Raw genomic sequence first — 22578 nt, 5'->3', positions numbered from 1 at the left:
AAAAAATATTGGTAAGAGATGACAGGATATAATTTTGAACAATAATTTAGGAACTCTCTTGATGTTGGAAAATAAAAACCTACAGTTCTTCTATCAACAATGCTTCCATGAGGTAGGACAAGGAAGGATTCTTTAGCAATGTTACTAAGACAAAACAATGAAGTTTATGGTGGCCTGACATGCTAACTGCCTTTGTAAAATATAATTAAAACACAGTCTGTGAATAGGGGCGCCCAGGTGGCTCAGTCAGTTAAGTGTCCAACTCTTGATTTCTGCTCAGGTCATGATCTCAGGGTCCGGGAATTGAGCCCCATGTCGGGTTCCCCACTCAGCGCAGAGTCTGTTTGTCCCTCCTCTCCCTCTGTTCCTCCCCCCATTCCCGCTCTGTCTCTCAAACAAGTAGAATCTTTGAAAAAAAAAAAAAAACATTCTATGAACGAACACATAACCAACAAGTTATATTATTTTTATTCATGTTAGAATTTCTATCAGTGTTTGAACATTAATATTTAGAGAGTTTGTACATTTTTGCCTTCCAAGGTTTAAAATGAGAACCACACTAGGTCACAAATGGTAACTAATACATATTTCACAATCGCATGAATATTTACTCGATCTCTCACTCTCTTAACACTGTTAGACATTTTCTTTTCCTTGCTGTACTTTACAATGAAAAGTGTGCCCCACTCATGTCTCAGCAAAGTTCCAGACATTATGGATTCATCACATATAAATTCTTTAAAAATATACTTTTGTCAAAAGACTTGATGACTACTATATACACTACAAAAATAAATTTTCATATAAATAAATTATATGGCATACTTTTATCTTTGTAATTGAAATGACACAAACCCATTTCTGCCCAAACTGGCAGACAATGAGACCCAGTTTGAATATTTATTTCCTTTAAACTCCTTACACTAACACCTACCATGAGTCCTTAATGAAAATGTTATATACTCTGAACTATTTAACATTAGTAAGCACTCTATACAAATAAAAATTCTGTTCAAAAGTAAAACAGCTGTAATAGTGTTTCCAACAGAAATAAAATCCCTGCATTTTTTGTTATAAACTGGCATGACAAATAGTGTAGGAAAACATTCTTATGATACAAAATTATAAATATCAGCAAAGATTTTTTAAAAAAATTAAAACATCCAAATTAACAAACAAGACAGACAAAATAAAACTATTTTAAAAAGAGAGAGAGAGAAATTCTGGCTGCCTGCCTGTCCCCAAGTTCTCCCTTTGCAAATGTGACCATGGGAGAGAGTTCTAGACTGTGCAGAAGCGGGGGCATGCAAGCTGTCATGCACCACACAAGCTGGGCTCAGGAAAGGAGTGAAGAGGGCATGCCACGCGCCAGAGGGAAGCAGACCTCAGAATTTTGCACCATCTCTCTCTTGAATGCAGGACATAAGTTTTCTGAGCAGAGCTAGGTGTTAGGTGACAGTGTGGCTGACAGAGGCTCTGAACAGTAGAGGCGGGCCCGCCGGGGCCCCTGGCACATGAACACACACACCTGGTGGCCACAGGTGGCTTCCAATTAGTATCTTACAGTTTTGCGGCAAGTTTTAGGGTCTGAGGTCACTATACTGCTGGGTACTGCTGGGAGCCCATTGCCTTTTGACTGAGATTTTCTGTGTGAAACATGAGGGCACAATGGGAGCTGCCATTTGTGCTCCTACAGTAGCTTAGTCTGGGTATCGACTGCCTCCCCGACACTTGCAGGTCTCCAGCTGAGAGCGGAGGAAGACCAAACCTCAGAGCAAGACGAATGATGATATAGAAGCAGATCTGTAAATATAATGCCTGGTTGAGAGATCTGCCTCCATATCCAATCTTCAGTGGGGTGTATGCAATTACCATCTATCTCCCTGCTCTCTGATCAGTGTCACATGGAAAGAACACTACTAAGGTTGGGAGGAGGGACACCGTTGATTTAGGAGGTGTGTACCCATCACATTAATAGTAGCACACTGCGAAGGATCCTTTGGAAGCTCTTATCAGAACTTCTGACGCTGTATCACCACACTAGATGCTATTTATTTTTAAAGAAGGTACAAATGGATGCAAAAAGCCCCAACCAACTGTGCAATTTAGGAAGAGGGGGAATTTAAACCGTAGGGACTCGGAACATCACCTCTGGGTTGACAGTGAGCGCTGAATTAACAGGTTTTTCTACTTGTAGCAGGGTCATTGCTTCTGAAAGATTTGCAATTTGCTCTTAAACTTTTGAAGTACGTGTGTGTGTGTGTGTGTGTGTGTGTGTGTGTGTGTGACAAGAGGTACCATGAAGGCTGCATGAAGGCTGCATCTCTAGAGTATACGTTTGTGGCCGGTGGGAGCTCACCACTAAACGTGTCTTCTAACTCTTTAATACCAATGAAGATGAACAGATATTAGCTCTAAATCCTGAGGTTCCAATGTCCACCACAGTGACCCACGCGACACAGCCCGTCTCCTCTGAGGCATGAATTGGGAGTGTCTGGATAGCAGCCATGATTGAAAGAGATGCCTTGGACCTGAAGCAGGTCTGGCAAAGGGTAAGGCGACATTCAAGGCTAGCTTTCCACCAGCACCAAGCAATAAAGATATCCTGACTCTTCCAGCCTAACTAGGGCAGAGCCCATGAAGGATTACAGACAGTGAAAAGAGACAAAAAAAAAAAAAAAAAAAAAAGAAAAAAATAAAATCACAGTACAGTACATTGGGAAACCACGCACGTGTTCACACACACACAGCCAAACAGAATCACATCCAGTTACACCTGGAGAAGCCACCGGGGTTAATGTACTTTCTTCATATCTGCTCATTAAACAACAAAATTACCACGCATAGCGTGTTTGAAAGTTAACAGTAACATTTCATACTACCACAGGGTTGTGATATGCAAATTTAAAAATATTTTAAACAGAAATCTTTACAAAATAATCCTATTACATAAGCAATATTTGCATAGAATTATACAGGTAAATTATACAATATTTAAGCAGCAGCAACATATGCTGAAATTTAAGACTAAGTTAAGCTTGGTTGTGGCACAGAGATCCATGTACAATTCGGGAGGGGCCCTGCGGCGGCCTCCCCACCGCCTGCTCTGAGGGCAGTGGTGGCGAAGGCCCACATCACACTACTTTATATCCGTTCGTTCCTTTGTATATTACATATGTGTACACCTCTTAAATATTTATAGAACTATTTCACAAAATAATACAATCGGTTACAGTAACGCTGAACTGCTCTTCTGGTGTGCACATCTGTGTAACTCTAAGCAGTTCTCTTCAAGCAGTTTGGGGGTGGGGGTCGGGGGCTTCCAATCTTTGGCCTCTTTGCATCAGATTCTGCTCATCCTTTAAAAGAAAAAAGAAATCAAATGAGGCAACAGGTGTTACGAGTCCATATATTTAAGAAAGCACAAAATCAAGGAAACTGGTCAACGGTATTAGGATCAGGATGGGGGTGCTGAGTGAGGGCATGAGGGGCTTCCAGGGGCAGGTGGCGAACCCTTCTATGATCGGAGGGCCAGAGACATGGATGTGTCCATTCCCCAAGCTATGCATCATATGTACCTGTTATGGTGCCTTATAGAGACTGAAAACCAGGTGAAAGATGCAGCTGCCAGCATCCTTGTGAACTTGCACTAACGCTCACCAAGGTTAGCTGCAAGGTGAGGGACCCAATTTGGGACTCGACCGGTTCCCCAAGGATGACAAAGCTTGGACATCAGAGGTCACTGGGGTTCGGTCTGGCTCCTGGAGAAGGCAGTCTGAGAAGCCCCAAGGAGCTCTGCCCCGAGCGTCCCTCCAACACACTCGGGCCGCCCACCTGCCACACGCACCTCAGTTGGAGCTACCGCCCCGGGGTCTCTCCTCACATTCCACATCCTGCAGCTCTATGACTTCCACCTTGGAGTCCCTCCTCTCGCACCGGACGTTAAAAGGCACGTGGGGGTCCTCAAATAGCCTGTGGTCAGTCTCCGGGCAGTCCCCGTAGCCCGGACAGAGTCCTCCTCTGGGGTTCCAAGCAGAGCCAGGCCCAGGCGCAGGCGGGGGGTGCACAGCAACAGTCACGGACGCCGAGGCCGTCACAGTGGTGATGGGCTGGCAGTAGCTGGGCGCGGAGCTGCTCATGGCAGTGAACACTGGGTGCCGGGGGTTGTTAGAACGGGCTCCCCGGGGGCCCGCGCGGTCCCTACTGCCAGGGCCAGGATGCCCATCAGTAGAAATTTCGAAAGCGTCTCTGCGCGGTCTGTAGGGGGGCGGCCGCAAGCCTTCTCTGGGGGGTTCCCTCCGGGGCTGCTGGCCTGGTCGCCCAGGAGGAAGGGGCTCTGAGTCCAGGGGGGGCTGCTGTCGAGGGTTTGAGGGTGGGTGATGTCTCGCTTCGGGATGGACCACCTGCAGAGGGCAAGGGCAGGTTACAACAGGCGGGACGCTCACCCCAGGCGGGGTATCACCCCTTGCAGCGCCCAGCCTTTTCTTCTTGGCGCAGGCTCCTGCTGGCCACCCACACACAGCTCTTCACCCAGTGCTCAGTCAACCCCACAAATGGCTGGGAGAGGCCTCGGGGAACCAACAGGGCCTCCCACCAACAAGAGAAAAACCTGTTCTTTTAGAACCTCCCTGACGTGGCAGAGGAAGGCCTCATTTGGACCTGGCATCTAGGCCTTCTCTAGCACAGCTGGCCGGATACATATGGCTGCTGCCCATAAATGCAGGGCTGTGGTTGGAGGTACCGGGGCTGCCTCCCTCCTCCAGCATGCCACCCCACCCTGTGCTGCAGGGTCAGATCCCAAGGTCCTCCTCTTTGTAAACTGCTGAACATCTGGCTCTGGCTCACCCAAATGCAGTACACTGGCAGGACTGTCTCTATGTACGCTGCTGAACGCAGTAGCCACTAGGAACATATGGCTCTTTACACTCAAATGAACAAAATTCCAAATTCAGTTCCTTTGCTGCACTAGCCACATTTCAACTGCCCAACAGCCACATGTGGTCAGTGCTCACTATATTGGTGAGCACAGAGGGAGCATTTCCATCATCACGGAAAGTTCTATGGGGCAGCGCTGCTCTGTCCGGTTGTTAGGAATCTGGTTTCTGGGTCTCTATACAAAGCATGGAGCAACACAGTGGCCACATCAATCAAAAGGACCGTGACCAACTTCAAAGTCGTTCAGCTTGTACCTATTTTTAGGCTCCCGCTGAACAAAACCAGATTCACACTGCAGCTCAGCAGGCATCGTCACGGGGGGTAAGAGGAGGAAAATTTAGGTTATTTGGTTGGCCTCTCTCTCTTTCATGCTAGGGCTGCTGTGGCCTGGGACTGGAATACCCATTTCCTGGAGGGACAGCAGGAGGCCCTCAGTTGGAGTAATACAAGTCTTAGAACCTTCCTTGGGTTTTGTGTGCTGTGCTCTGGGCCTGGGGAGCTGAGGCCATCCTGGGGAGCACAGAGAGGGCAGGACATGGCTATGGCTCTTGGAGCCTCTGAGAAGGGGCTCCTGGGTTCTCATGGTTTTCCTGAATGACTGAGGGCTGAGCTCCTCTGCTCTCTCCAGCTACTTGTGGTAACGTCTTAGACATCAGTAACTGAAATCATTTTGTACCAAGGGCATTTAAATGTAACAGAAGGAGAGGGAGAAAAATCACTCTGTTGGCAATAAAATACCACTACATTTTTAAAAAGTGTTATTCTAAAATGACACGTAGCTTAAAAACAAAACAACCAAAAACCACAGCAGAAGTCCCAGCAAAGCACACTTTACCTCTGGCTCTTAAGCTCCAATTGTACTCAGCCTTAATGAGATGCACACCTATGCTTCCCAGAGCTAATGTTACTGGCCACTGCCCTTTTCAATCCATAAAACATCTGACCACATGGAACTGATGTTTTTATAGTTTAGGGAGTCAAACAACAGCAATTTCATGATTCCACCTAATCTCTACTTTATTTTAAAATCTTATCTGTCTGGGAATTGCTGTTCAGAGGAGGCGGGGGCTGCCCCTTGGATGACTTACAGTGGAGCGGGCAAAGACGGGGTTTTCTGTGGCTTCCACGATCACCTGGTGGGCAGGGCCCCTGGTGCCCTGCTGGGCCTCGTAGTGCCGAAGCTCTTCACTGATGCCCGACACTGTAGTCTGAGAACTGTACTCCGAGTCAGAGGAATCAGACCCATTGTTTGCATGGCTGGGTGGCACGGCAAACCGGACCACACTGGGGGGTGGCTCAGGGGAAGGGGTGGGCAGTCGGTTCAGCCCGTTGGCTGGAGATACCTATTTAAGGAGATTCCACAGTAAAAGTGTTATCATTCATTTACCTGCTGGTCACGTTCAAAGCACAAAGCACAGTATCACTTGGGGGTCTCTGCACCTGGCTCCCCACAGCCCCAGCCTCTCCCACTATCCCACGTTCTCCATCCCCACGCTGCCATCGCGAGGACCATCAGGCCTATTGGCTGGAGCAAAGGAACTGCCCTCTGCTTTTACACTCTGAGAAGCAGCCTATGCCCTTTTGTTTTTTTAAGCCCGGATACTCATCTTGAGCGGAAAATGCTTCACTGATAGAGAACTAACTACAAGACTCAGGCTGCCAATCACTTAAGTGGTTTAAAATACCCAGACCAAATTGAACCAAAATGAATACTACATCCCCCAAACTATTAAATTGAAGAGAAAAAAAGCTATTGTTGTTGACTCTTTACTGGAACGGTAAACAGTCAGTAATGCTGCTCTACCTACATATCTAAATCAACAGTGACCCTAAGAAGGGCAGCATGCAGGCAGCCTGAGGATGGTACGTTACTCCTGGGAATTACTGACCTCAGGATACGGTCCGAAGAAGGACAGAAGGACTGGCAGCAAAACCAGCCCGTTGAGAACACCCAGGATTGTTAGGATCGCCAGGACAGCAAAGAAATACCTTGAAGACAAAAGAGAAACAGGAACATTCACTGTGACAAAAGTAAATGAAGCTAGCCTTCACGTGCCCAAATGTTACGTAGTATGTCAAAACCAGAAATTAACACAGCCCACATGTTTGAAAAGGTGGTTATAAAACTGTGGTTCAAATTCAGCAGGAGATTAGGGGTTTTTTTCCCCCTTTTTTTACCTTGTGACTACAAGGTCGAGGTCTATATTCCACAACCCAAAGTGTTAGTTTGTGAAGGGAAAAGAGAAAAATTAGTTTGTTAATTTGCTGAAATCTCCTGGCATGTAATGTTATTTATGAATGTGTTACACAAACACAAAAATATGGAATGTGAGCTGAATTGCTGAGCAGATTGGAAGCACAAACACAATGCAGAGGGGCCCTGTCCGTGAAAACCCAGCAGAAGCAAACAAATGAAGTGAAGGGTGTAGAATTTAAACAATTTAGCTCAGGAGGAAAAGCAGCCCACTTCTGCAGGCAGCTAATCCACTGTGAAATGCTTCTGCATCTTAGAGCAGAATCTCTAATTAAGTCTCTAGCGTATCAGGTAAGGCTTTCCCTGGGCTTTCATTAATCACAACTTTCTGCCTAGAATTCTGTGAGTTCCAGTTTTACCAAACGGCTCCAAATGCAACCTTTTTTAGCACACAAGAACCAGCTTTCTCCAAAGAAAACGCTGCCCATTCTGTGGTTGCTGGGGTATTTGCGGGGGAGGGCGGTCCACAATGAGGGGGCTGCTCTGTGGGCCAATCTTTTGTTGAACAATTTAGCATCTCTGAATACTCTTGTTTTGCGTCAGCCAATTCACACATAAAGGCCACAGCACCATGAAGACGAGGAGAGTGCACAAGTGGCCCTGCTTTCCCACCACTGAGGGCTAAGGTCTGGGATCCTTCATGAATACCAAGGTAAACCTGTCAGCTCAGGAGAGCTGCTGGCGGACACTCCACACAGCTGGAGGGAGTGGGCTCCACTCAAGTGTATGTCTTCTGGAACTAATGATATCTAGGGCAATTTTGCTAGAATTGGCCTGGGGGGGGGGTGGTGCTCAGGATGTTCTGTGAGGGAGGAAGGCAAGATATCTATCTGTTAATGGTCCTCTTGATCATAAAACAGAACAGGCACCAAACTTTGCCATGACTATATGTTTCGACATTAGATGAAAGGAGTGAGAATCCCTATAAAAATACAAATACCTCGCAGCTATTGTAAACACTAGAAACTTCTGAGCTGCATTAGTAAAAAGCAAGCTGCCAATGTCTTGCTCTAATGTAAACTGCTGGAACTTTAGGCTGAAGCATATATCAGCAGCAGCATTAAGACATTTGCATCCCATCCATCTAACTGTAGAATAAACAGACCAATTAGATTTCTGACGGCTTAGTGTATACAATGTCTGCTCATTTAGCTGACCTCAGTGAGGGCTTTATCTGGTTAATCCATCCAGTTCTAGAAAATGGGAAGCCCTTTTAAGTGCTTGAAACAAGAACCCTGATATCTCTGGGAGAGAACAGGAAGCCATGGGTTAGAGGAGAGCTGGGACTCTGCCCTCCATCCTGGTTCCCAGCTGGTTGCGCTGATTCTGGCAAAGATACCCCCACTGTGGCTCACTCAGCATCCCCGCAAGGCTGAGATCCTCTGAGATCCCATCATACCCATCATTTCCCCATGCTGCTGCACCACCTATCAGCTCCCTCTACCCTCCAAGACTGTACGCTACATGGAGGGGGATGAGGTCCACATTACTTGCTGCTGCCTTTGATGGCACTTACAAGGTGCTCGTTACATGTTTCTCACTCAACACAGTGTAACAAGCACCTCATAAGAAATCATGTAAAAGAAACTCTCCTTGACATAGGGGTTTTACCCCATAAAGAAACATCTACTAATGCCCAAATACGCATATGCTATGGAAATAAAGGAAAGGTCAAAGTCAAGAGCTGAAAATAAAACTTAGGCCAAAAGCTTGATCTAATTCAGGCACACATTTACCTGGTATTGGCAAACAAGAATGTACTAATTGGATTGTTAGCTGATTAACGGCACTGGGTTGAGAAGACCGGTGGCATGGGTATCACCTGGGAGCTGGCTAGAAATACAAACTCTGCTCTGCACCCTCCCTACCCCTAGCGACATCCAAGCTGCATTTGCAGAGCCTTGGGTGATTCAGAAGCATGATGTGGTCGGAGAAGTCTGGTCCACACCGTGATAGCTGTGCCACCTCTGCACTTGCCCTGTGCTAACTACGCTGATGCAACTCTGGCATGCCTTCGAGGAAGGCTTAATCTCTGCTGCCCCGCTGCCCACTGGGGCAGGCTGTGGGGGCCATTCAGAGAAGAAAATGGTCTTTCCCTGCAGTTCTCAAATTCTTTTCAAAGGAAAAACTCCTTTTCTAAGCCAAAAACTCTTATTCTTCATAAATCCACCAGAAACTGCTTGCCTAGGGATCCAAAAAGTAGTATCCAAACTAGGTCTCGATTACCAAGATTTGACACCAAACTCACACATTTAATGTTCTCTACATCTTACTAAGAACCTGAATGTGAAGTCTGAGCACACTACCTCTGCTTCTTAGAAGACTAAAATATAGTTGACAATTTTAGGTATCTGTAAGTGTTCTATCGTTTTGAAGAGAAATGGAGGTCAGTGAAGGGGAACCAAGGTCAGAACTGGGGTACTGGGTGGCCCCCTGGTTTCACGCTGTGGAGCTCTTTGCTACTGGTCACAGACTTTCCATCTCTCCTCCCCAAGCTGTTCCCTAAGATGGCTCTAGAAGGGAGCTTGTCCTTCTACCACTCAGCAGGTCTCTGAGTTAAAAAACTCAATAGGAAGTGGAGTCATGGACTGTGGTGATCAATTCACAATGTATTCGTACAGCCACACATCACATTGTATGCCTTAAAAATATACGATTTTTATGTGTCGGTCAGAGCTCAAATAAATCTGGTGGGGGAGAGTACAGTCACCATGAAGACAGGCAGCTACGTACAGATACAGAAGGAAATATGCAATGGAGATCACAGGAGTGATAATGATTCTTAGGAGTAAGAACCGTCTCCCCTCCTGCTTACCTGACAATGAAATCAAACTCTGAGCCCGCCAGCATCAGCACTCCCAGCAGAGTGGACACGGCGCCGTCCAGGACGGGTGCGAACATATGCTCCAGGGCCAGCACGGCTCTGCGGTTCTTATCACCAATGGCTGTCAGGAAAGCCTGCGCAAGGACAAGGGGAGGTGAGAGGGCACCCGGACCTACAGACCTTCTCAGAACAGCTTCTGTTTTAGCTTCTGGAATATTTAATCCGGATGGCTCAAGACCCCAAACCTAGACTTATGCTAATGCGACCTGTTCGTGATACCGTGTCATATTTGGTGTTGATGTAAATCTTGAACTGCCACAAAAAAAGACAGAAAGCATATTTACTTTAAATTAAAAACCAAACAGAAATGATACAAAAATGAGCAAAATGTCCTCTTCTTTCTTGCTGTGGCTGCCCTGGGCTTTCCTCCCCACCCTACATGATCTCTGGCATTTATCTGGGCCCACAGAGTGAAGATGAGAGCACCCTTCTCGATTTTGTGGAAGGTTCAGATCTTACTTCCAAGCAGGCCTAGCTGAGGGGTGCACGCAACTGGGTGCTAAGTACCTTCTTCCTCATGATGAGGCAGGATTTCCCTTGCTGTGTTGAAACTAACGTGCCATGGAAGTGTCACAGGAAAAACTTAGGACTCAAAATTCAAAAAGTTCTAACTCTATGTGGTCCTATCCCCACCTCCTTCATGTCCTAAAGCTCCACTAGGTCAAGAATGCTCTTGATACCAAATGGCAACTTTATAGAGTAAGCCCCAGCATATCAGACTGTTGGCTTTGCAGGATGACCCAGGACTGGGTTAATGTGAGTCAGTTACTATTAAACCTTGCCTGGCCGTTTGGCGAGACCCTAACAGGAGCCTGGCACAAGCCCTTTCTCTGCCTGAAAGTTAAAAGGCTGCTCTGGGATATAGCTGAGAAAAGAAGGCTTGGGAACTCTGCAGACCACAGTTCCTTAAATATCAAGACCAACCACACACTGGGTACACTCCGTCCCTTGCGTAACTTGTGGAAGAACACTCAGGTTGTTCTCTTGAACAGAGGAAGAAAGAAAAGTATGCAGAAATGTACTATGAGTTTTCATACTTTTCTCTAAAGTGCATATGCTCTAGAAAGCACATACTCTTTCAGAAGTGGGGAAGGCTAAAGGGTCAGCAGAATTGCCTTTCTGTCTTGGGAGGAAAGCACCAAGATGGTTTGGAACCGTGTTACTTTGTGCCATACTTGGGCCATGAGGTGACAAGGGTCAAGTTGGGTTGTATCATCTCACATACAACTTATGTTGTGGGGAACAGGGAACTGACAGGAACCCACTGATTCTCTCAAGATGTTCATAGAAGAATAGTGCTCCTCACCAGCCTTATTCCATCATTTTACAAAGCCCAAAAGAGCAGCACCGACCCACTTTAAGTAGACCTTCACATACATGCTCAGGTAAGGACACCGTATTTTGCACATGGACAGTCTCTCAATGAAAGTGTAGGCTATGAGCACTGAGCAGGGATTACTGCTCACAAAGCCAAGGTGGCTTTTGGGACTCCTTAAATTCTTGGAATTAAATTTTGTATGAGCGGTGGAAGCATTCATTAATCGTTTATCCAGCACTGGTGTGCACACTGATGTTCGTACCATCTCATGTGTAAAGCCCAGAGTGCCACAACAAGCTGCAGTTTTCCCTTCCACCATGAAAACCTGTTCTAGAACGCTCTTGTTTGCAATGCTAGCTACCAAAAAAAGTGGTTTTCACTGGCATTAGAATAAAAGGACTGGTGGATTCCTAACTCTCATGGAAAGTTTTCTCAATTCTGGAGATAAAGAATTATTTATGTTCTAGGTCCTAGGCTGTGAGCTCTCTCTCTTTTTTTTTTTGTGAGCTCTTCTTTTAAATAAAAAATCCCCTCTCCCTCCTCCCAGCTCAATGGAGGAAAATAATTTGGGTAGGCTCAAAACCTAGAGAATACTGGTTCTGTATTATCAGTTTTTTGCTGAAATGGGACAACTCCAACAAAACATTCTTTCTGAAACACAGTTTACAGTCTCTAAGCTGCCTGCAAATGCCCCTGAAAGACTCCTTGTGGAGAAACTAAGAAGGTACAAGACAGAGCATATGTGCGGATATGCACACGTGCAGACATGCACATGCCATATGTTGAGCCCAAGGAAAATCAAATCTAGTGACTGCAAAAGCAAGACTGAAAGTAATTTGACCCAGGCCCAATGCTAGGTTTCCTATCTAGGGCATTCCAACATCAGTATTTCTTCAGCCAATATATATTTATTGAGTGCCTACCAACACCCCCAAGGACTTAGGCTATAAGCACAAGTGTGGACAGAACATAATTCACACACTGCTCAGAGGCTTTTGAGTAATTTTCTGATAAATGTACATGATGGGTTTGTCTCTTGGTTTATTTTTTTAAAAGATTTATTTATTTATTTATTCATGAGAGACACACAGAGAGAGGCAGAGACACAGGCAGAGGGAGAAGCAGGCTCCATGTAGGGAGCCCGAGGTGGGACTTGATCCTGGGTCTCCAGGATCATGCCCTGGGCCGAAGGCAGGCGCCAAACTGCTGAGCCACCTAGGCATCCCTTGTCTCTTGGTTTAAAGACTCCCCCTGACGTTTAACTTCCTCCTGCTCACAGGCTGAGCACAGAAAGAGAGAGGGGGAAAATCCTGTTGAGAGCAACCCTGGTCCTCGTACTTCCTGCTCTCATGAATTTGGAAGCAGATAGGTCGAAGGTGGGTGGGCTCAGGTGAGAGAAGCAGTTCCTCTGTCATGCTGCCCCACGCCTGTGAGTGTGGTCTCACTTTATCTCCTCTTTATAACTGTGGTTTTAAAAAATGTGTGTATTTGTGTACACTCACACACACTCATACCATCTAACTTAGGAATAAAACTGACAACTTACTGACCTGTCATGACACTAATGACACTAAATAAGCAGAATCCCTCCCGGTCCACTGCCAACCCTTTTACCTCCGATGCCCTGCCCTTAGACTGCCCCAGAGGGAAGGAATCCACCTAAATTTCAGCCACTTCTCACTGGGAATGCCTGTGCTCTGAAGCCTCTTCATTATGACACGTGTTACGTGTGTTCTTTGATGTTGGAAAAAACGCAAAGGTCCCCAACCCAGAGACTAATGAGGGCCAGAATGAATGTCTGGCCTTGCCATAAAGTTCTCAATGAAGGGGTCTCCCATACCAGAGCAACGTGAACGGTGAACTCCACTCCTATGCCGACAGAAGCGATCAGGATGACCACCGGCACGGCACTCAGCTTGATTCCAATGAGGCCCATCATGCCAAAGAGCTCGACTGTCATCAAAGCGAGCACCGTCACCTTTAAGAAAATGCACGCAATGAGCAGATGGGCACAGACACACTCGAGGGGCTGCAGACAGGACAGGGCTCACTCCAGATGAAGGACAGAGAAACAGCCAGGACCCACATACAACGGAAGCGTGGACTTGCTTTTACTCTGAACACCTGTCTTTACTTTCAAAATCACTGCACTGCTGCTGAGAAGAGAGACTTTGGGACAATTTTGGGATAGCTGCTTTGGGACAACAGCTTGTTTAAGGAGTACAAAAAGGCAAAGTTTGGTATTACTACCATAAGCTGTCTTTCCAATACGCCTGCTCTAGAAAGCAAAAATATATAAAATAAAAAATTTCACAACTATTCCATTTGAGTCATCTAAGAATTACAGAACATGGACTTGTAACTAGCTACAAATTTAATATAGTTAAAAATAAGGTATTCCCTTCTGTTTTGATCTTAATCATCAAAAACCATCCTTCAATTTACAACAGAATTGAAACTTCAGAGTTTTTGGTTGTGCCCTACTCTCCATCCTAAAGAAAGCAGATAGGAGGAGTGAATAGAAGCTTTTCTTTTGTTCTGTTAAGAGAGGATGACTAGGGAGAAAGGGGACTTCTGGTCAGCTGACATGGGTCAGGTTACAGGCGCTTTCACTTTGAAGAAATGAGGAGCAAGGCGGGTGGACACAGCAAGCAGTTAAACCCAGGAAAAGCTCTTATTTGCCTTTCATCTGCCTTGTAAAAATTTGCACAGAGATGGAAAGAAAATCTGGGAGGTAGACTATGGAGTTTGTTGAGCCAAAGGGAAGAAAATACAACTAGAACAGCCAACTTTACAGAGATGGGAGAGGAGTGGCTGTTCTTTCCTTGTCAGGGGTGGGGCAGTGGGCAGTGGTGGCAGGGGAAGGACAGGTCCAGTAACAGTTCCGTTTGCTTTCTTTAATAAGCTAATGAAAGATGGACAACGTCAATTGCTTAAGTACCATGAAAACCCCTACAGACTAAACATTTACCTTTAACATACCTGCTGCACAGACATATGGTACATAAATGAGACCTGGTCTCTGTTTTTATAATTTTGGCATTTTGAAGGCTGTACCACAGTTCATGGAATTTAAACAGTGCCATGATTTTATTAGATATTACATGAAACTTACTTTAGATCTGAGAGTATTACACTTGGACAGAAGGATACCAAAAAAGAGGTTAGTAATACTAGTTCACCAATGTCCTCTAAGCTTTAAAGCACACACACAATACTACAAAACCATCTCAAAAACCATTTTACCCATATACCATTGTCCTAAACTTCTCTAATTGTCCCCCGCCCCTTTTTCAGAAGAATATTCTCTATGTTAGGTCTGGGACGTAGTCACAAAAGGACCATTTAAGTAAAAATAAATAAATAAGTTATATTCGAATTTAATAAATGCAGAGTGTTTGTATTTAATAAATGCTAGGAGCTGTTACAGAAAGTGTGTTTTAAAACTTCCCTGTCTTTACACAGCAAGTTTAAAGCTGTAGGAGAAGAGACACAAGATGAAGGCCATTAAAGGCTCTACCTAACCATGAACCTCGCCACCTCCCACAGAATAAATATAACAAGAGTGATGCAATCTATACCCTCCTCCAGAGGCCCAGACATAAACACAACTTCCCGGCTGTAGCAAGAGCCAGGCCGAAAGGAATCTGGCTTGCACAAAACCCCTTCATATGAACTCACAATGATCCCAGCCGTCCAGGGGTTCAGGAGGAAGACGGCGCATACGAGGAACGTGCAGGCCAGCACCACGCTGACAGACAACAGAAGCCAGTGGCGGAGGCCAATGTACTGCTCCCAGAAGAGGAAGGGGTAGCCGTTGGGGTAGCTGGACAGCCCCAGGCTGGTGTAGTTGTTGCAGATGCTTCGGACCTTTTCAATAGCTTCCACGAAGTCAGATGTGTCCCGCAAGCCATTGAGGTAGAAAGGGAACTGAGCGTATTCGATGGGCTCTGCTGCTGGGACTGGACAGGGGGACAGAGGGAAGAGGCCATGGCTGAAGGCTCAGGGCCATGGGACCCAGGGAGGGAGGAGACACTGCCCAGCCCAGACCCAGACCCACACCCCGCGGGCTCCATGATGGCAGCCAACAGGGAAGGGACCCTGTCACCAAGTTCCCTGCCCACACTCCTTTCAATGTGAAGGACAAACAGTATGCAGGACAGTCTTTGGTCTTTACAATCTTAATCTTTGGTTTAAAAAAGCTTTAAGCAATAACCAACAGGTTTTTTTTGTTTTGTTTTGTTTTGTTTTTTTTTTTTTTTTTTTTTTTTTTGGTGGTGGAGGGCAGGAGCCTAAGGCCTGTGTATTCATTTAACCTTTGATTTTAATCTTCTAGGGGCAGTCACTTTTGTAATGGGTCTAAACAACTTAAGAATTCAATGGCAGGAGCATTTTTTGTTCAACTGACACAAGGGAAAATACGAAGTTCAAACTGTTTTACTCACTCACTTATGAGAACAAAATAACTCGAAAGTCATGCTTTCCTGAGAAAAACGCTTAACTTTCTTATCCTTTTAGTGATCTAACACACTTAAACCTTCCATGCTTCTTTTTTAATGCAATGCTAAGTCTTCAGCAGCAGGGGAAGAAATCCTTACACAACAAGCATTTAGTTACTGCCGTTGTGTGTTCCAGACCCTTTGGGGTCATTCAGTTGACTTGCTAAACATGATTTGCCCTATTATAATCTCAACTATAAATTTTCATTAAGACAAGCCTTGGCTGCTTGCCACCAGGCTCTGGGGTTTAGATACAGAGAAGCACAACCTGCTTCCTCTCCAGCCATGTTTGCAAAGGGACCCGTCCTCTTTGTCACGTCCTCCCTCTCCCTCGGCCTATCCAAGGTGGAAGCTACTCACATCTCTAACACAAATGCAAATTAAATCCATACAGGACCACCTTTCAAAGTCAAGGCTGAGAAGGGAAAGGAAGAGGACACTGCGTATACACACTATCCTGCTCCGGTTTAAACAGCTTTGACAGAGTACAGGTGCTTGGTGGCTTATAGGAATGACCCAACTTGCCAAAAATTCCTTCAACACCAGAGTTGACAAAGTGAAGATAAACATATAATCCCCAGCGATAAAACTCTGCAATAGTAAAATAACACTCAACCCGGAGGCGTCTCCAGCTTTCACATGGAACAGCTGGCATGAAAGAGAGCTGCCCGGTGGATGTCCAAGGGTGAAAGCTACAAACGGAGATTAGGGACTCTTATTTCCCAGCATGATAGAGCGTGGGTTGTATTCCATTGCACACCCTCATCTGTCTCCCAGAGTTTTAAACTCAAAGAAATAGATTGTTCTGTTTACACTTTTGAACCCTGGGTAGCGTCAGCAGACGAGGACTGTGGCCGAGCTTGGGAGAATGGAGTGAGGCTCCCACCCTGGTGGAGGGCTACTTACTTCTGAGCCTGGTTTCGGGCATGTAGTCAGCTTTGTCATGCACCCACTCAGGACGGTGAGGCCGGATGTTGGCCTGGGAGGCAGCATAAGCCACAGGGTCATTGCTCACCCAGGCAGTCAGGTAGATGTAGAATGCACTGGGGTTGATGATGCCATGTGCATCCACCAGGCGCTGCTTGGTCAACTGCAAGATGCGGAGAAGAGGGGTCCTTCAGAATGGGGGGTTGGGGAAGGAGAGCCCTGCACCAGCATTTGCAACAAAGATGAGAATGCCCCCTCTTTGAACATATAAGAAAATCCCGTCAGAACACCTTTGGTTTCTTTCCAAATGCACTTATCAGAGGATGCAATAATCAGTGTGTTTCTAACACACACACAGTTCTGCAGATGGTCCAGGAATTGACTGAACGAACCAATTAAATCTGAATGCTAAAAGACTGTCTGCAGCCAAGGCAGAGAATGAACAATCTGGAGAAACATATTTATAGGAGGGGAAGGAGGAAAAAACCTGGCAAGAACCCCCATACACGTCTGTATGCAGTTAACCTCTGCTGTTAACACTGAAGGAAATGCCACCCAGTAAATGGAGGAGAGCTATAAAAATAAAACAACATCTGTATAAATTTTGCTAACACTAGCCTCCTATGACCTGTGTATTCACAAAATGCCCATTGCCAGGAAGAGGAAGGGGCTGATACACAGCCACGGTCTTTCTGGGTACCCCTATTTCTGAGAGAGGTGGTCCCGCTTGGCAAGCCCCATCGTAGGCCATGGGATACTACACTCCCTCTATCTACTACACACATACTGATACAAACAAATACATTTTTCCTGTTTACTTTAGATTCAGGCCTGACTCCAATGCGTTTGGCCTTCTTAACAAAATGAAAAACACCAGTGACAGCAGTTAATAGAGAAAGAGTGAAGGAAGAAACAGTCGAGTGACAAAACGAAATTTCAGGGGTCTGGATTCAATTAATCCCCAGGATATGTAACAACTGCATGTCTTCAAGCCGTCTCTGGAATTACATAGCACGGCTCATGGCCTCCGTGCACGCAGCATGCTTTTCTCCCTCCCAGGCAGAGGAAGTGATATCTGGGGGCCTGGCCCAATCACATTTGCTCCACAATTGTCCCTGGTCCCTAAGGTCTGGCGCAGCCCCCGGGCATCCCCCTGCTATCTCTCCCACAGGCTCTTCTGCCCACATCCTTGTCAAACCTGACAGTGTGCCGCATGCGGCCATAAAGCACCAAGTTCACACTCCATAATAACTCTGAACAATGTACTTTGTAAATCTGTCACCTTTAATGCCAGCAAAAAAGGGGAGACAATAAACAGAGCTGCTGGGAAGATCATTAGCATGACGGTTTTCTGCCTGAGGGGGAAGCAAGCAAGCTACAAGGAGCAGAGGGAATGGGATCTGGGAGAGCCGGCAGTAGTGCTGGACTCATTTGAAATCTGAAGGGTCCCAACACACTCCCAACTTGCCTGAAGAATCAAAAGGGAATATGCTGGAATCCGAGCATCACAGAGAAGATGCAAATGCAGTTGGAGAATATGATTACCAACTAGAAACCGCTCTTATTACCCGGGGAAGTGAGCAGAACGGCGAGCGCTCTCAGGTTTCGGGGACTGGCAATTCTGTTTGTTTCACTCATGACAGAGCCATCTGTCTGTCCCCCTTCTCCACCTGCTGGGCCAGAGTGACCCGGAGGAAACGAATGCAATCAATCCTCCCATCCTTCTAGTAACCTCTCTGACTTCCTAACTCATCCATCCACCTCAAATTCTGCTCATTCAAATGACTGCTACCATCCTTTTAAGTGTGAATATAACCCAGATCAACCTGGTAACAAGCACTAGAATTCAAAAGAGAATGGCACAATACAGCATGTCTCGTATCTGAAAGAGCCTGCACTGCCTGGAGAGTTCCTGGTGGGAACAACGGCTGTGGAGGCAGGCAGTAACACACGTCCCCACTTGACAGACGAGCAGACTGAGGCACAGGCTTGCCTGCAGTCACACAACCAGCTGACAGGATGAAGTGAAGTAGAGCCAACTCGACATTCTATCAGCCCGATGCCTCGGGTCTCCAGAGGTCACAGGCTGGGATGGCAGCTGCCCCAAGATCTGCTCAGCGATGCCCTCCGCAACGCCCAGGGTGTAGGGCAGCCACAGTACCTGACTGATGTCGATGGGTTTATCGCGGCTGCCGGTCTGCACCAGGAGTTTGTAGGCAAGGACCCCATCATCTGATCCATTTTTGTAATTGTTTGGCATGATTTTCCCAGTTTCCCAGTCACTGTCAAATGCGTCCTGAAGTCCTAGAAAAGGCAAATGTATATGACATATTATGATTCTTAACCGGAATGATCTAGGCCCTGATGTGGTGGGCTGAGGACACCCAGCAGAAGGAAGTACTTGACATCAACCTCAAACACTCTATATTACACTTGTTTTCTATTTCAGATTCAAGTGACACTATTCAATTTTTCATGAATGAGTGTCAGGTTGCTGATAATCACTGCTTCAAAGGCGGAAAAGGGGAATTCTTGTTTCTAGGAAGCAAATTTACATGTTTTACTTTTACATAAAAGAGAAACCGTTTCTTCTCCCTCAATGACTATTCTGAGGAGAGGAAGACAGTGCTCCTGGGAAAGCTGGCTGGCCGGGTGAGGGGACACATAGGCTCATTAGCCATCTCAGGCCACTGTTGGGTGCTAGAGCCTGGGATTCTTCAATCCAACCAGAAATCCCACTCAGAGTGCGGAGAAGGCTTTCAAATTCCCAACTTCAAACAGTAACTCAGCTGCTTCTCCAGCCCAGGGTGAGTGAACACGATTCTGTCAATTTGTTCCATCTGTTCAACTTGTGGAGCTAATACAAGCTGTGGGATCGGCTGCCAGGTTGTGTAAAGATCACAGCCAACACCTATTCACTCTCGACTGTTCCTCTTTGCCACCCTTCCTCACAAGGCAGGGCGGGGGCGGAGGGACCTCGTGAGCGTCCGTGTGTGCAGGGAAATGCCTCACGGGGTAAATTTGGATCAGATTGAAACAGGAAGCCACAGGCCAATACAAGGGGGCTCTGTGAGAACAGATGACAAACCGCAAGCACAGGGAGGGGAAGGAAAGGGCTCTCTGGGTGTGGGGGATGGGCGAGCCCACCAGCCCACCACACACAGCTGTGCTTGGCCTCTGTAATCAAAACCATCATTACAGACCTGATGGTTTGGCTACAGCTGTAAAGAGATAAGCGTGCTGGAAGAGAAAACAGGGCCCTGGTGACCCGGTCTTAGGGGCTGAGTGATCCCGCATACACACACTCTCCCCCGACACCCCTGCCTCCTTTCCACTGTCCTGCTCCCCTCCAAATCCCCTCCCAAGTAGAACTCCAGGCCCCCAGGAGCTCAGGAAACCACATCTATTGAACAAGCTGTGTATGCAGGCGTTAGACATGGCCAGTAAGAAGGGAAGAGAGTTCATTTCATCTCATGACAGGCCTTGAGTGAATTCAAAGACACCCCCCCCCCCACCGTGCCCCAGTACTGGTCTCCTCAGTGTTCAAAATAATGAAGCTCTTGGGGTTTGACGTAGGGGCAGAGGGGGAGCACAGGACCCTGTCTCTGTCTCTCTCTCTTCTCAAGCCTTCCTGCCGACATCGCTGTGGGCATTGTTTTTACACGAACAATGTGGGGATGAGGCCCTAGGCTGGGTGGTGAAAGAAGGCTATGTTTAGGGGCGAGTGTGAAGGAGCGGTGGGAGCGGTGGGTGGGAGGGACCACCAGGACGGCCAGGCTCCTAACTCTCACACAGACTGTTTTTCATAGTGAGGCATGCACACAACAAGCCGTACTGAACAGATGTTATTTTATTACCAAAAGCCTTTTGTTTTTGAAAAAAATAAATAAATAAACAGGGGAGGGAAAACAAACCCTCCTCCCCACCCCCTACCACTCCAAAAGAGACCTGGTCTGTTTTCCTCACCTTAATAGAATTTTCATCACTTCATGGCCTGTATGGTACTTTAACCCTTTCCCTCTTGACCCGTCAATCCTAAGGAGCCACTGGTGTCAGGGAGCACTGGGCTGTCTCAGCATTTCACAATGATCACCAGTCATGTACTTCTTAGAACCACCTCATGAGATAGCCCTGCTAGCACCATGGTTCCCACTTTACAGATGAGAAAACTGAGGCATGGAAAGCAACTTAACCAAAGCCACCCAGGAGACCAGGGCTGGATGGAGCTAAGCTTTGGATCCAGGCAGCTGGGTTCCAGGTTCAGCTGGAAACATGGCTGCTCCAAATAGCCCTGGACACACAGAGGAGCTCAGGAAGTTATTTGCTGAAGGCACAAATAAGATCAGCAGAGGTACCAGGGGCACCTCTGACATCTAGTGGCAAATAGAGTGTTCCAAAAAAGTGAGTGTGGTTTTAAGATTTTTATGCACTAAGAGTTGGGGGACACCCTGAGTGAACCAAAGAAAGAAAGATTGGATTTGAGGGGGTCCACCCTGCAGGCAACTCTGTTCACCCCCTCATCCATGCTGCTAGCCTTCCCGTGCCACTCACTGCACTCAGAATACAAACATGAACAAGAAATAGTTGACCTCGTGAAAAAGTTAAGTTTTTATTCTTAGATTATTTTATTTTCTAATTACCAAAAAAGCTCAAATAGCAAAGAATTGCCCTGAGAGTATGTGTACAACATAGGATTTCTGTGCACAAAATGAGGGATGCAGATTTGCTTCCACTGCCCCTTGGCCAGTGTTTTATACTCTAACACGTGTACACTGTAGACAAGATCGGTGACATTTTACCTATTTGACAGCAAAACGTGAAAGTGTTAACTAAAACTTATCTCATTTTAAATTTTATACTAGATACTATTTTCTAGGGAAATATCAATTGTCAGTTTCTCTTTGATAATGAGCCCCTAAAGAGAACATTAATTTAAATTTTATCTGCATAACGCAGAGCGGAATACAAACGAACACCATTTGTACATGATGCACAGTGCAGTTGTTACCTGCAACTTCGCCTTACTTGCATGTGTGTTTAAAGATGACACATGATATTGCCATTATGTATTTTTATGAGTTAGCATCCCCCCGCCCCCGCAAACTAGTGGAATGTTGATAAAGAGGAATAGCACAACATGGTTTTTAGTGACAATTCCACTGAAAACCAATGAGGGTCCCAACACTTAACGACCACACAAAATGTTCTGAACAATTCAAGGACAGCTGACTCCTTGCAGGAAGTGTTCAAAGACCCCATTAGCCACTTGACAGGCCTGAAAACTGTGTAGGCAGCCTGGCGGTCCCATTATCTGGCCATTCTGTGTCCAGTGCTCTCTGCTGGACCTCCTGAGAGTCAAACGCAGAGTTCTAGAGCTGGCTGGGACCTCGACTTGGGAGCATGAATGGGTCTCACTTGGTCGAGGTGGGTGCTGTTCACTTAGCAATCAAAACAACATGATTCAATTGCACCTTCAAAAAAGTGTGATTCTCAAGTCCAACTGCTTTAGGTCTTTAAAGGAATGAAAGCATAGGGATAATTTACAATGCGCTATAAAAAGGTTAGCCCTCGCCACTGCCTGGAGACAATACCCTCTGCCCTCTTCCCAAGATCCGCCTAACATGCTATATTGAGCGTCCAAAGGAATGGCCTAAGACTGAAATCAATTCTACAATAACCCTCCTTTGCTCAGATACAGGCAGCACTGGCGATCTCTTTGTCATTTGTGGCAAGCTATTTGCATATCTTTGGCCAATGGGGG

At 46.3% G+C, this 22578-nt stretch overlaps 1 protein-coding gene across 4 annotated transcripts in view; it reads right to left on the bottom strand.

Annotated features, from left to right (window-relative positions):
• Window positions 1–445: 445 nt before the first annotated feature.
• Window positions 446–22578, bottom strand: part of PTCH1 (patched 1) — a 70272-nt gene continuing 48139 nt past the window's right edge. For all 4 annotated transcript variants that reach the window (XM_055309403.1, XM_055309402.1, XM_055309401.1 and 1 more), the window contains 9 exons: window positions 18979–19121; window positions 16797–16980; window positions 15073–15353; window positions 13232–13369; window positions 10005–10147; window positions 6825–6924; window positions 6024–6278; window positions 3848–4403; window positions 446–3359 (listed from right to left, as the gene is read on the bottom strand). In XM_055309403.1, the coding sequence (XP_055165378.1) occupies window positions 3849–4403; window positions 6024–6278; window positions 6825–6924; window positions 10005–10147; window positions 13232–13369; window positions 15073–15353; window positions 16797–16980; window positions 18979–19121 (1799 nt within the window). In that variant the 3' untranslated portion in view covers window positions 446–3359; window position 3848. The remainder of the gene's footprint in view (window positions 3360–3847; window positions 4404–6023; window positions 6279–6824; window positions 6925–10004; window positions 10148–13231; window positions 13370–15072; window positions 15354–16796; window positions 16981–18978; window positions 19122–22578) is intronic.

Source organism: Nyctereutes procyonoides, unplaced genomic scaffold (assembly GCF_905146905.1).
Source record: "Nyctereutes procyonoides isolate TBG_1078 unplaced genomic scaffold, NYPRO_anot_genome, whole genome shotgun sequence".
In the NCBI taxonomy this organism is placed as follows: domain Eukaryota; kingdom Metazoa; phylum Chordata; class Mammalia; order Carnivora; family Canidae; genus Nyctereutes; species Nyctereutes procyonoides.
This window is presented reverse-complemented; position numbering and strand designations above follow the sequence as displayed.